Source organism: Apis cerana, linkage group LG6 (genome assembly GCF_029169275.1).
Source record: "Apis cerana isolate GH-2021 linkage group LG6, AcerK_1.0, whole genome shotgun sequence".
Classification (NCBI taxonomy): domain Eukaryota; kingdom Metazoa; phylum Arthropoda; class Insecta; order Hymenoptera; family Apidae; genus Apis; species Apis cerana.
The window spans coordinates 6402457-6416705 of NC_083857.1; the positions used below are offsets into that span (position 1 = coordinate 6402457).

At 39.0% G+C, this 14249-nt stretch overlaps 2 protein-coding genes across 2 annotated transcripts in view; one reads left to right on the top strand and one right to left on the bottom strand.

Annotated features, from left to right (window-relative positions):
- Positions 1–14249, bottom strand: part of LOC107998319 (semaphorin-2A) — a 515475-nt gene that overhangs the window by 478504 nt on the left and 22722 nt on the right. The window lies entirely within an intron of this gene.
- LOC107994357 (uncharacterized) overlaps positions 2425–14249 on the top strand; it is an 89310-nt gene continuing 77485 nt past the window's right edge. The window contains exon 1 of the mRNA XM_062075868.1: positions 2425–2534. Coding sequence (XP_061931852.1) covers positions 2425–2534 — 110 coding nt within the window. The remainder of the gene's footprint in view (positions 2535–14249) is intronic.

Sequence of the window (14249 nt, forward strand, 5' to 3'; positions counted from 1 at the left end):
TTTTCTTTACTTGTAGAAAAGCGGATTGAATTGAATACATATTTTCTCAGAAGAGCAATTTTAATCGGATGAGTTTACAGCAAATTACCTCTACCTTCGATCATTATTGCTCCGTTAATCCGAGCGCGAATTATTGAAAACTTCAAAAAGTGGAAAGAAGAAACGATTATACGGAGTAAGTTTAAACTTGTATCTTTGAATAAATTTGTAACGGAACAACAGGATTTAATCCGGATTAATTCAAATCTCTCTCGCGCGAAAAGAGCGTGTAAAGAGAAGCAATCACGTTGAGCAATCACATTGCACGCGGCGATGAATCCACTTAGATAGACGATAGATCGCCATCGATGAGGAGCTCGAGAACTCCAAAGAAGAATCGGCCCTGCTTTAATCCAGAAAGGATTCAATCGAGGTTCGAGGGTAAACGCCAACAGAGCGAAAGGGCCGTTTAATGCTAACCCAGCCTCTCGATTACTCTCCCTTCTTCTTCGCCTCTTTCTCTCTTTCGCTTCATTCCAATGTCCTTCGAAATTGCCCAATTCTTCTTTTTCGCGAGAATTTCCCAACGTTTCGACGAGGCGAGATAAAAATTTGATCAAAAAGTTATTCGCACTTGTATGGCTTCTTGCGAAGATGTTATAATTATACCTTTCGAGCAGGATATCATAAATTATTTACCACCATCATTGATATCCAAGCCAAAGAATGAACGAATGAAAAGCTTAATATTTTTCTGCAATGTCATGTCCATGAATCGATTCGAAACGATAGTACAGTTGACAAACTCGCCATAGGTTGGCCGTTTCGTGGAAAGCCTGATATCCGGCTCAGTTATACCTGTGACTGTACACGCGTGCCTTTAACGTGACGTTCGCCCGGAGCAAGAGAGGTGGATTTGACGTTTAGCGACCGAACGACCACCATCTGTGGTCGCTGTGGCGTATACGGCCACGAACTGGCGCACTCCGCTTAAATAACGCCCGCCTAATAATTTCGAAATTATCTAATGCGCGTTGTCCAATCAGTCGCTGCTGTTGGAATTGGTACGCGAACCGTCCATAGATTCCGTTATCGGAATCGTTGCTACAACAGTGTTTGCACGACTACCGTGTTCAAACGTTTATTTCCAACGTTTATCGCGACTCTAATTCGGTAATCGTTACTCGAATAATAATTCGCAATGTATAATTACCGATTGGACAAAATACATTATTCAAAAATTGAATAATTCTCGATCGAAAACATCAAGGATGAGGAAGAAAATTTCACGAGTTCGAGTTCGAATTTGAGGATAGAATATAAAAGAGAATACTCGTGCATTAGCTTATGAAACCTTAAGTATTTGTCGATGAGAGCTACATAGGAGATTCCTTGTTTCGAATTCTATCGAGACCTCGACATCAAGAGGACTAAGGGAAGCTTAAACGTCCGATAGGGCATTAATAACGCGTTCTATCGCAACGCATCGTAAATTTCGATACGGAGTCATAAAGTCTGAAGCGGCTTAACTTGCACGGATACCGCATTATGTATTATTTACACGATTCTGGGCCAGGAAGCGAGACGAAGTAACGGCAAGTTCGAGGGCCGGGCAAACGTACTACTGGGAATCGAAGCCATTAAACCTTCCAACCGACCCTGTGGCTTACGCACCACTAAATAATTCCGGAGAACATCTAAAGACTCCCCGGATCGAGAGCGGCTCGTGTTATCAAGACGAGGATCTTTGAAGCGTTTCAAGGCCGCTCTTCCTTTTGGGGGATATTGTCGCACCCTCGCGGCTAATCTTTCATTTTCCCGTCCCATTTGCTCGGCCAATTCTCCTTGGGAACGTCGGGCGTAAACGAATTCGACGAAAGCCGACCAAATATCGAGAAAGCGATAAGCTCCGCTTTCATATTTCAATCCGCTCCGATAATTCGATATCTCGCGATATGCGTTCACGTTATATAGTATAGATAGGCAAGAATTTTGTCGAGGGAATGATTGGTCATTTCTTTCGGAATCGTTTCTTTCATTCATTTTTCTCTCGAACGATTAATTAGTTTGCAATTGTCGCCGAGAAAGATCTCCAAGGGAAAGCTAGCTTCGTGAATTATAATTTCAAATGCGTGTCAAAAATAATCGTCCATTTTGGACGAATAATAAAAACTCTACAAAAACACCTCGTCTATCGATAATCTCGGTTAGAAATATATCACGCGAATCAGAGCGATAATCCATCAAAACACACGGCTGTAATGGTTAAAAGGTTAATTTCTCACGGGTAATTGGCGCCGAGACAGGCGCAAACAGGCAAACATTTAATTTCGCGTCGACCCCGATTCCGAGTCCATTAAAATGCCTTTATCGAGACCAGGCCTCGGCGCTGTTATCGAATAAACGTTCAACTCGTGCAGAAACGTGAAATTGTCTACAGACAGTATGCAGGCCAAGTGCCAAGACTGCTGTGATTCGGAGGAGATGATGCTGGTGATCGCGAGGTGTAGGAAAACTGGTCCCAAGTGGTGGATGCTGGATACAGGGGAAGGAAGGTAAGGATGTATCACGACGAAAGACGTATCCAAGTCTATTATTTTCAATGGCGAGCTCATTTCTCCCTAGCTTCCCTTTGTATCGCCCTGCCTCTTTTTTTCCTTCCCTTTTTTGGAACAAGACCTCCTTTTTCTGATTCGATTTTTCCACCATTTCTCCTCCTCACTGTCTACGTTTCCTTTCCTACCAAATTATTCCTTTCGAATCGTGTAAATCAATTCCACGACGAAAAGTTCTTCTGCCAACCGTTTTCGTTCTACCTGACAGAAATGCGTATAATATAAATTATCCTTTCACTCGTCTAATTGATACATCTAGAAAAAATTTCACAAGATTCCTGCTAGACTTCGTCTACGATTTTTGTTCGTATCCAGAAAGTATTTTAAAATTTCTGAAATGAAAATATTCTACAGTAAATGAAATTTAAATTGAAAAATTGGAATAAAATAAAACAAGATATCAGAGTTCTATTTACATTCTCTGTTATCTCATCAACAGAATTAACTCGCCATATAATAACTTCTCCCTTCTAACTTTCTAACACGGTTCCTATCATAAAAGATGTAACGAATATAGAACTTTTACTCGTAAGAATTTCTTTCCACTTTTGATATTAAACAGATGCAATAAGAGAGAGGAGGAAGTAAGTTGAGCAAGTAATTTGACATGAGATTCGTTGGACCAATTGGCCGAAAAATGGCAAATGTGGCCAAACTTGTAACGAAGTTTTTAAATTTCGTTACACTATCAAGCACTTTCGAGCACGGTGGTATATATTGGCGAGAAGGTTAACTAAATCGATGTAGTTCATCCCTGGGATGGAAAAAAAAGGAGAGGGAGGGAATGGAACACGGAAGAAGTCGATTTAAGTTACCAAAGTTCGCCTCAATTACCAAAGAGTAAAGCTCGATGAAACATAATTTCCTGAGACTCGATGGTTTACGACAAAAAAGAAAAAATTAGCGGATAAAGTGTTCGTATCGTGAAATAAAATATAAGACGGAATAAATTTTTATCATATATCCTTCCCCATCTTGTAGCTGTGCTATGCGTTATTAAATTTATATCGTGTCATAAGAAAATATCTTTTCCTCGAATAATAATTCTCGTAATAATTCGGCTTAAAAGAGTCCATCTCTTCCATTGGAATTACTCCACGTAATATAAAAGCAGTGCAAGAATGGAAACAGTGATGGAATGGATCATTGTTTGAAATATTCATATTCGCGAGAAGCATCCCCGGAATGATTCCTTTGAGAATAATCGTGCAACCGCGTGAAAAAGAGAATATCGTCTTTTTAAACCCCCTCCCTCCCTTTAAACGTTCTCTGACCGTGAAATGCCCCTTACACTTTGTGCGGATAAGCGAGAAGAAGACTAACGAGAAATTCCTGCCAACAGTTTTTACCGTTACGCCCGTGAAAAACTTATCTGTGAATATTCATATGAAATTTTTTTGGAATATCCACTCCTCCATCCATAGTTGGGATCGTTTAAAAATCTTCTTAAATGTCATTTCATTCACGCAAAGAGGGGCGGCGGTTCACAATCCTGTTGCACTTTAACAGTTATTTTGCTCCTCAATTTCGACTGAATATCCTTTATGCACCGTTTCAACGGGCATCGACGCGAACGAATCCAGAACTTCCGCCTCTATGCGATACTTTTATGCAAGATTTTGCTATACATAGCTCACTATACGAAGCCCATAGAGCTTCCTCTTCGCATCTGCTAACCGTGAATTTTTCAAAACGGTTTCGCCCATCTTTGTGAACGCGAATCCAGTTTTCAAATATCGTCAAGTATCTTTTAACAAAAAAAGAAAAAATGGTACAGCTTTTATAACATGGTTTACATAATACGATTGAAAATTGAGCAAGTTGAGTATTATTTCGAATAAGTTATACGATTTTTATTTCATTTTATCGATTTATTATTATTATTATTATTATTTATTTATGGTATAGACAAGGATGTGGCGTGGAATTTGAATTTTTAAACGTATTTGGAAGTAGGCTGGCGTATAATTGATATAATGTAACGATAGGCGAGAAATTATAAACCGATGTTTTCGATTATCCGATTCGGTTTACTGTTCTCTAATCGAATTAGATTTTAAGTAGATTAAAGGATAATCGATAATAATGCCAGCCTGTAGAATTTAATTATCGATGATTGTAATTCTCAATACTAATTTATAGTTGACATAATTTAATATTAACGCATGTTAAAATCAGAATTAACTATTACGATGTGAACCACGTGATTAGATAAAAATTATATTGATATTCTTATTCAACGATTTTTTTATCCATAACTTCTCTATCTATAAAATAATTTTTGATGAAAAAGTATGGAGCAGGTTCTTGAATTAGTTCAACCGATAATATAATAAAAATAAGAATCAAAAAGACGAATAGTATATAAAAGAAAACAGAAAATTAAAACTTTAACTAAAAATTAATCATTTCCAAATTTCTTTCTACTTTTTATCTTTACTTATTCTCATTGATCTCTTATCTCCTGCATGTATTAGTTTTAATTCATCTCAGGGAATGAAGGATATAAATAAATTCGCAAAAGATTAATTTATTCCCCAACTTTTGTAAGTAAATGCGCATCTTTTATCGTTTAGATAAGAATTAATATACATGTACATCCATGGCAAAACAATGCCTTGTACGTGTTTTGTATAAATGGAAAATGCTTCGAGATAAGAGTAAATCGAGGAAAAACTGGGAGGACATTAGCGACGACGAGCAAAGGATACGAATATTGGTTCCTTTCCAGATTTGGAGAAATCGGCGAGATGCAGCTTTTACTTGACCGGAAAGGAATATCGACTTCCGATAAAAGGAAATCGTGCTTTGAGAGTCTTTCGCCTCGACGTAAACGATTCCAACTATCACCATTGAAGCAAGCTTTTTCCCGAAATATTCTTGTCTGTTTTCCTCGGATACAAATGTAACTATAAATGTAATTTGACTATTACAGTTTTATAGGAATTGCACGTTATCTCGCTTGTAATTTAATTTATCGCGTGTCCAGAATTATTCCAACATCTTTCTTTAAAGTTATCATTTATTTTAAAAAAAAACCTAATTTTTATTCTTTGAATATCTGCCATTATTTTTGTCTCTGATAATTTTGAAATTTTTTAATAAGAAGAATGGTGGTTTTCAATGTTTGAGAATTTGTGATATTTTTGTGAAATAAAGTAAAATAAATAATAATAATAGTCAAATAATCAGTTTACAGGAATATCCTTATAGGAGGATTTCTTGGATCAAATTCATCACTATTACCAATCACATGGTTGATAGCGATGACATTTTGCATTGATAGTTCAAGAATCGAAATTACTTCCTTCGGATCTCCAAACCAGAAATCCACCAAAGCAGAATTACAAGTGAGCATTGAATGAAATTCTAATAAAATTCTTTCCAGAGGAAATCGATAATTTCGATTTCGTTTTTAATTAAATATCATCAAAGTCTATATCAGAAAGATTTGTTTCCCTTCCAAAAAAAAAAAAAAAAACAAAATTTTCCCAACATTCATTCATAACATAATTTCGATCTCGATAGGAAGTTAGAGTTTAACGATTTCAACAAGTGAAATACATCACAATTTGAGCCTCGTGGCATACGTTGGCCACCCACCGCTTTTCGTCTCCGCCTCCGCCCTTTCGTGTTTTACAATTACGGTAGTTTTATGAGTTTCAGCCGCACCCGTTCCCAGTAGACTTCTGCCAACTTGTGATTGCGCAAGTTTCTGGTTTACGAGTACGGGCTTATCTCTCCGTGATTCTCCTTTCGAAATCATTATTGCACGTGCGTGAGTGCACGTTCATCGTTTTATGTAAATCAGAAATCCCCCTCCCCTCCGCTGGACTTTATTATTATTATTTTTTTAAATTTTCAAACATACTTCCAATGTTTTTTCTTTTTTTCTTCTTAGTTTAGTACGCCACGATTGAAATTGTATATTTATCTTTCGTGATGAAATTTTTAATTAAAAAAATTTTAATTTTAATAACGTTCGTATCAATGATAATATTGAAATTTTTCATAATTCTTCACAGTTTCCTTTTCTCGGCCTGTTCAAATATCATAATGTCGACGTACTCGTTAATCTTGCTCGAAACACGACAGTGTACCTCTCCCGTGTACGGAAACTTTTATTATTAAGGTGAGTCATCTAAGTTATTTGTAAACGGTCTTCGTTACAGAGATATTAATATTTAAATGATTTTATGATAGTTCACTAGATTAACTGTACAATTTCCTTAAGTAAAAGAAAATAATTTTTATACATTTAGTTACTATAGACAAGAGAACTAATGAAACGTAAGCTTCCTATTAGAAATGAGAAAAACTAAATTTATTTCACTACTCTAAATAGTTAATTTTTTATATAAATATCCTCCAACAATCTATTAAATCGAGTTTCCAAAAATTCTCTCCACTATCATACTACATACTCCAACACAATACATATATCGAGTACAGAGGAACATATCCACCTTTCCAAGAACTTCCAAGCCTCGAAAACCGAGAATTAAATTTCAATCTCGATCCCGACAATTTCTCTCATCGACGTCTAGACCTGTCGTCATTGGTGCTCGAACACGATTGTTATATCGCGACTTCCTCCCTCCCTCTTTCACGCCATCGTCCGGAAGCAAGGTATATATACACGAGAACGTGACGAGGGCGGAGAGAAAGAGAGAGCTTTGTTCGAGAGGAGCCGAATCTTTCGTGCCTCGCCGACAAATTACTCGGGCGTCGATCGCTCGGTTCTTTGTTCCCACGTCGATGATCCCGACGTCGGCCACCGACTAACGAAGCACCAGCGGCATAATGAGGTGTGACACGAGAAGGTGGTGGTGGTGGTACAGGCATATACAGGCATCCCGGAAGGGAGAGAAAGTGGAGGGCCGCTCTCAGACACCCCACGGCAGACGTCTGACGGGGGTGGCTTCGACGGGGGCGGATTTCCATTCTGGCGCAGCCAGACCGCCGCCTCTCCCTCCCCTCGAGGCCGCAACAAGGCAAAACACACCGGGCCGGCGTGTTACTCGCCGCGTGCTCGCGTAAACAAGATTGCGCGCTCGTACACGCGCGCAAAATCCCGGATCGAATTAGCCCGCTGGATTTCCCCGTCGAAGAGAAGTGAGAAAGAAGGTTAAAAAATTCAAGGTTATCGAATAACGAGGAGGAGGAGGATGATCCTCTCGTGGCGATTATTATGATTTTGAGGTATCGATGAGGTAACGGTATTCGATTAATACGCGAGGATAATTCGGAGGAAGGGATTGTTAAATTTTAATATCGGGAATTTCGTGCGAGGTTAAATATAGGGAGGAGGGGGTAATTATAAAAATCGAGGGATTAAATATCGGGGTGGTTATCACATTTTGTTTCAAAGTGTGTGTTTATTTTTTTAGTAATTTCATCTCTTTGATAAAGATAAAGATGAGATTTTTATCTTGGTGTTATTTAAATTGTTTTCACGATAAATTTTCAATTCGTTTCATTGTTGAGGCAATTACTATTTAACGATTAATATATTCGCGATGGCCAAACATGTGGCCAGAAATTACTCTTTCTATCCATTATCGTGCCCCGAACTGATGATTAGTTTATTTGGGCAGGTAATTATTAATTATTAGAGGTAATTAATTTTCAACGTGCGAGCGTGGATTAACGTATTTGTGTAACATAAATCCACCCCCGACGAAACGATTTTTGTTTCCGCTTTCAAAATTTTTTGCTTCGTTTGTACACGTATGCAAAATTTGAAAAAAAAACTGAATTTTCCATACATCATCCAACGAACTCTATATAACTCTGAAAAAAAAACAACAAACGATTTTTTAGCATTTGCAAATCGCTCGAAACTCACACTCTCGAAAAAATATACAAAACGCAAAACTCTCCAACACGAGAAATATTCTCAAGAACAGGATGATCTTTCAACCATCGAAACAACTTGTCCCCCCTTGTCGCTATGTAAAATTCCCAAAAGAGAGGGAGAGCCAGGCGAGCCTCTCAAGGAAGAGAAAGAGAAAGAGAGAGGGTGAGATTCTTAAACAAGTCGTTCGTGTGGAGAAACGAGGAACAGGCTGTTCGACCGTTCCAGACTTGGTGGCACACTGGGAAGCCCCGAGGGTACGAAACGACTCGACACATACACACACACACACATACACACAGCTTTAACACACTCTGCATCGATACCTTTCGATAACATCAACCTTCCGCCACCCTCGGCGTTACTCACCGGTGCCACTTGTCTCGCCCTCCCTTCCCCACCCCCAATTCTCGCAAATCCTTTATCCCTGTGTCGTCGCAATTCCCCGCTGTCGATAAGGACGACCGATACTTGATCGATGCGATCGTTTGTCGGGGCGTTTAATTAAGCGAACGGAATTTTCGAAGAGGGAGGATTTACGGGGAGTTTTTATATAATAATTGCGACGAAAGTATACTTACATAAGATTATCTTCTATCTATTCCACACGATAAACAAATCTGAATTTGCAAAATATACAATTATGTGCGATATTTTAGAAACATGTCCCGTTTGGTTAAGATGTTTATTCGGACGAAGAAGGAGTTTCTTTTGTGAAATTTCTGTACACCAATCGTGCCAACATCTATATATATAAGGAACAACGAGCATCAACCCCGGTTAGCAATGAAAGTTTGAGCAAGAAACTTCCGTAGCTTCCGCCGCATCGAGCTGCAAACATTTTCTCGTCAAATGGAATTATCCGCCGCATCCGGACAGTTTCTCGATTTGCGTTGCTCCCAGACTTGGCTCCGGACACCTGAGACAAGGACGCACCTCGAGAAAATGCCAAGATACCTTTTCATTCCGCTAATGTATCCGCACGGACGCCGTAAACTCGATTTCATGTTTGCAATGGACACGGAGAAACGAATGCTTTCCTCGAATGCTTGTAACCGAAACGAAACGCGAACTTTTATCGGTCGAAGCGAATTAATCGGTGAAGAGAATTTTTCATGGAACTTGTACATGGGGGTGGATATTCGTTTGAAAGAAAAGATATAAATAAAGAACATTTATCGATTCCTTTTGTCAAAATCTCGAGACAGAATCTACTGCTACGAAGAATATTTTCCTTTTCCCTCTCCCCTCTTCCAAAAAATTTTTAATTCCCGAAGATCGTTTACCGAATTCAATAACACGAAAATTGGATAAATTCGAAAGAGAGCTAGTTTTCAATTTCTTTTTCAGGATAAACGCAAAAATTGGAGGGGAGGGAGAGTCGGGCGGGGTGAGAGTCGAAAAAAAAGCCAGGCAGACGCGATTAATAAAAGTGGAAAGCTATTGCGGGCTCGGTCGGAAATACACGGGATCCAATCCTTCCGGTTTACCACGTTTCCACGTGGCGCAAAACAAGGACTTTGAATTGCAGGCTGTGCACCGGGGGCAGCTGAGCGTGACAAGAGCGAGAGTTTGCATTTGTCCCGCGGAATCGTGGACACGGGGCTGGAAAGAGGGAGAAAGGGAGGGGAGGGGGTCGAATTGTCTATCGATTGCTAGTAAAATTGACGACATCGCATCTCGTAAAATCAAGCCTGCGAGAGTTTTACGAGCGGACAAAATAATTGGGAACTGTGAAGGGTGAGATCGATGGCGATACGAAGGGAGGAGGAAGAGGGAGGGGCCTATAACGAGGACCGCTTCATGGAATCCCATGCTCGATCTGTTACACTGTATCCACAGCGTGTAACGCCTCGTGTATCTGTATCGCGATCCCACACGACGACTGTTCCGAATGAACGACGAATATTTGTACATACAATCCTCGCGCGTCACTTGCCAGCTCTATGCACCGCATGTATGCAGAAGCGAATCGCGCGTTAATTGAAAAACTTTTCTGGAATAATTGCGTTTCTTCAAATATGTTTCGTCGAACGTAATCTTTCCGTAATCTTTCCCCGGCTTTAGAATATTGTAGAATTTTCTACACGTGCCACGAATTATAATCGCAGAACAATCCATGTCTGACTGAGAAATCAATTCTTTCTATTAAAAAAAAAAAAAGAAATCGAGGAAAGGAATCTCGAAATTCTATCTCCAATTTCTTTCTTTTTCGAGAAACAATTTTAATCGTCTTCGAGCGAAATAATTAACCCGAGTTTAAACAACTCCGAGTAAAATTAAATCGAGGAGGAATGCGTGTGCGCGCGTGTTTCGACGAAACACGTTAAATCGATCAATATCGGCATCGAGAAGTTGTTTCAAACAGTACCAACAACGCTTTACCCACCAATCGCGAATTTTTTTTTTGTTGCAAATGGAAAGAGCGATTCCTCCCCCTCGTCCCGTAATTACACCACGAAAATTAGAAATATTATATTTTCCGTCCCTCCCCCATTTCTACTTTTCTCGTTCGTAACTCGTTCATTGCGAGGCCAAGTGGCGAAAGGTTGGCTTTAGTTTTGTACGTCGTTTGCTGCGTGTTAATTAAAAACTTCCGACTATCTGAACTTCCCTCGTCCCTCCCCCTCCACTTTTGTTCCCTTTCTCTCCGCTTCCTTTCGCCGTTATTTGTCAAATTGCGAGGAGGCGACATTTATAAATCGGTAATTTAATTCATCGACCAAGGATGGCTGGCGTAGGAAGAGGAGGAGAGAACGATGCACCTGAGAAGAGGCTGCAGTAATGAGACACTTTAATTAACGCACCTTTGCACGATTGCACGATTGTCGCGACGCGCTTTATCCCAGAAATAGACTTTTGATCGATCGAACGCGTATCGATCTTCGTCGATTAATTCTCGAAATCCGTCTTTTCTTTCAAAAAGGGAGGAGGGAGGGGGGAATAAACTTTAATTCACGCCGTTTCGATTAATGGAGAGTTTAAACGAACGATCCGAATTCGATTGAATGGGGAATTTCAATGGTTGAACAAGAGGGTTCGAATAAGAGGGTTGAATTTGGTTTGCGAAATAATTTCTAAAACAAAAAGTTTAAATATGTGCACGTGGTGTGGTTTTGTGATTAATTATGATAGATGATCTATTTAAGGGAAAAGATCGTTGCGATAATTTATAGAGGCGAATATTCTTTATTATAAATCCTGTTAAATATATTCATACGATTTATAGGAAATTTCTTCTTCTTTAATAATATGACGTAATTAATATAATTATAATTACTCTCTAATATATAATAATATAATTAATTAATAATAATTGACGGGACAGAATTTCACGAGTTAAAATTAACTCGTTAAACTCAAAGTTGAGAGGAATAATTTCATATTTACATATATATATCATATATAATAATACATAAACGATATAAATTAACTAAGAATGCATATTTTTTTATACAAATTGCCTTTTTTTTCTCTTATATTCGAATACAAGCTCGAGAATAATTCGATAAAACTGCCCTGTAAAAATCACAGAAATATTCCTATTATTAAATTAGACGAATTTCTCTTCTCTGGCGAATAAAAGAAAAAACGCGAAACACAGATGGAATTTTCATTGAACGAGACATCCCCCTTCCCTCCTCCCTCTAGACTATCGGTGGAGTACGCGGAAACGAAGTAAAACGAAGTATTCGTGACACAATGGGAGCCAACAGGTGTTAAACGTCAGAAACGAAGAGAGCTAATTTTTTAAAGCTGTTCACACAATAAATTTCGCATTACGAGTCTCGTTATGACGGCTGACGACGCCGAGTCGTTACGAGCGGCTTTCCAGGGGCAACGAGGGGCTGTGAGACAGTGCATTCTACAGGTAGACAGACTTGTTCACGCGACACATGTCGGCCATAACACCGGGAACGATGGCATTACGATAACGCGTGTACGTCCGCGTATCTGCCGCGCAGAATCGGCCATTGTCGTCGTTTTTACTATCTTTTCACGACTGCACGGTACAAGAGGTAAAGTTTAAAGGAACGAAGAAAGAAACGAGGAATATACGGTCGGATTATCTACGTGACGTGTATTCGACTTTTCCTTTTATTTCCCGAATTATATTTCGTTTTTATTTATACTTTATCTTCGTTCCAACATATATTCTTGTAACTCTAAGAGAACCGCGTTCGATAAGAGAATTTTTATTTTACTATCTCCGAGAATGTATAATATATATATATATTTAAAAATTTGAAGTTTTTTCAATCGGGACAATATCTATCTTATTTGCGTTTAAAAAAATTGAGGAATAAATAAGAGTATAATTCGTTGAAACAATAATTTATATTCCAAATGTGTCCGGGGAACGAATTGGAGGAGCAAAGAACGATTCGTTTTCATATATGGCCACCGCTGAAGGCAGCTGACGCCTAGGTACGGACATCGTTATCTGCCACTACGTTATTAGCTAACTCCAAATTAGTACATAATTAGTAGTTACAGGCCGGCGATATTAAACTGCAATCTACTTGGTGAAGTAAATTCGCTGATGCCGGCAGTGCTCTGTTTAAACATGATCACATAATTACGGGTACACAACGGTTGAAATTGAGTCGTTAAACAAGCTACGCTCCACGGCCGCTCGATGCGCAAGAAGGAAATTGTAAAATTAAGAATATTATCTCTCGGTGTTTATGATTCGATCCCATTTCTCTACTCATCTCATTTTATATTTTGATAAGAAGAAAGAGATGGAGAAAGAATGGGAAAAAATTAATTAACCAAAAATCAAGATCACTGAAATTCTGAACGATCTCTTTCTCCCTCTATCCATCTCTTCCTCGCTCGCCCGCTTTCAATTGCCTCTCGATTCGAGAGCACGGTAATCCTACCCTTGCGAAAACTATTCAAACATTCAATGAATAACGCGCCCGTATCGCTTTTGAACATGCACACGCCTCTAATAAGGGTGAATCCGGTGAAATCTCTCTCCAAAAACAAAACTCGGTCATTGGGGATTTTGATGGATTCGAAGGTGAGCGGACGAGGAGATTCGTTCTCTCTGATGGCTCGGTTTAACCACAGCCAAGAATTCGCAGGAAGAATCGAAGATCGAAGAATTCTTCTTCCTCGCCCTCTTTCGCCACGACGTTTTTAAAAGTCGCTACTCGCTCCAACTTTAAGGAATCCTCCTTTTCATTTCTAGGAACGATGGCAACAAAAGATCCGGGTCGCGCGTAAATTTCCGGAATCTTAGCTGATTTATTGCCGTTTGAAATATAGGTTGGCAGGGAGAGAGAGGGGGGAGAGACGATGCCAGTTTGCTATCGCGTCGAGGTCGTGGCACAGTTTACTCAGTATCAGTGGCATTGCCCGATTGGGGAACTGGTTATTTCTCGAAACGTTTTCGTTGGCGTTTTCGTTGCAAATGTTTGAGCAACGAATAGTTTCGATCACGCTATTTAAAATTTTACACGTGGATGCGGCATTAATTTTCGGATCGGATCGACGAGTTTTAATTGTGTTTGATCAACAGATTTGAAAATATATTTATCAGAAGCTTCTGAAATTGGAAATTTTAATTCGATCCTGTCAAAACTTGTAGAAAGAGACTTTTATTGAAATATGCATGATTTTTAGAATCCAAAATACGAAACAATTTCTCAAATTTATAGAAACATCGAACCCTAAATTTTCGATTTTAAATCAAAATCCTCAGATCCTAGATTTCAGATACGAATGATAGATTCCTGGATCATTAATCCTAAATCCTGAATTCCAAATTTAAAATTCTAATTATAATT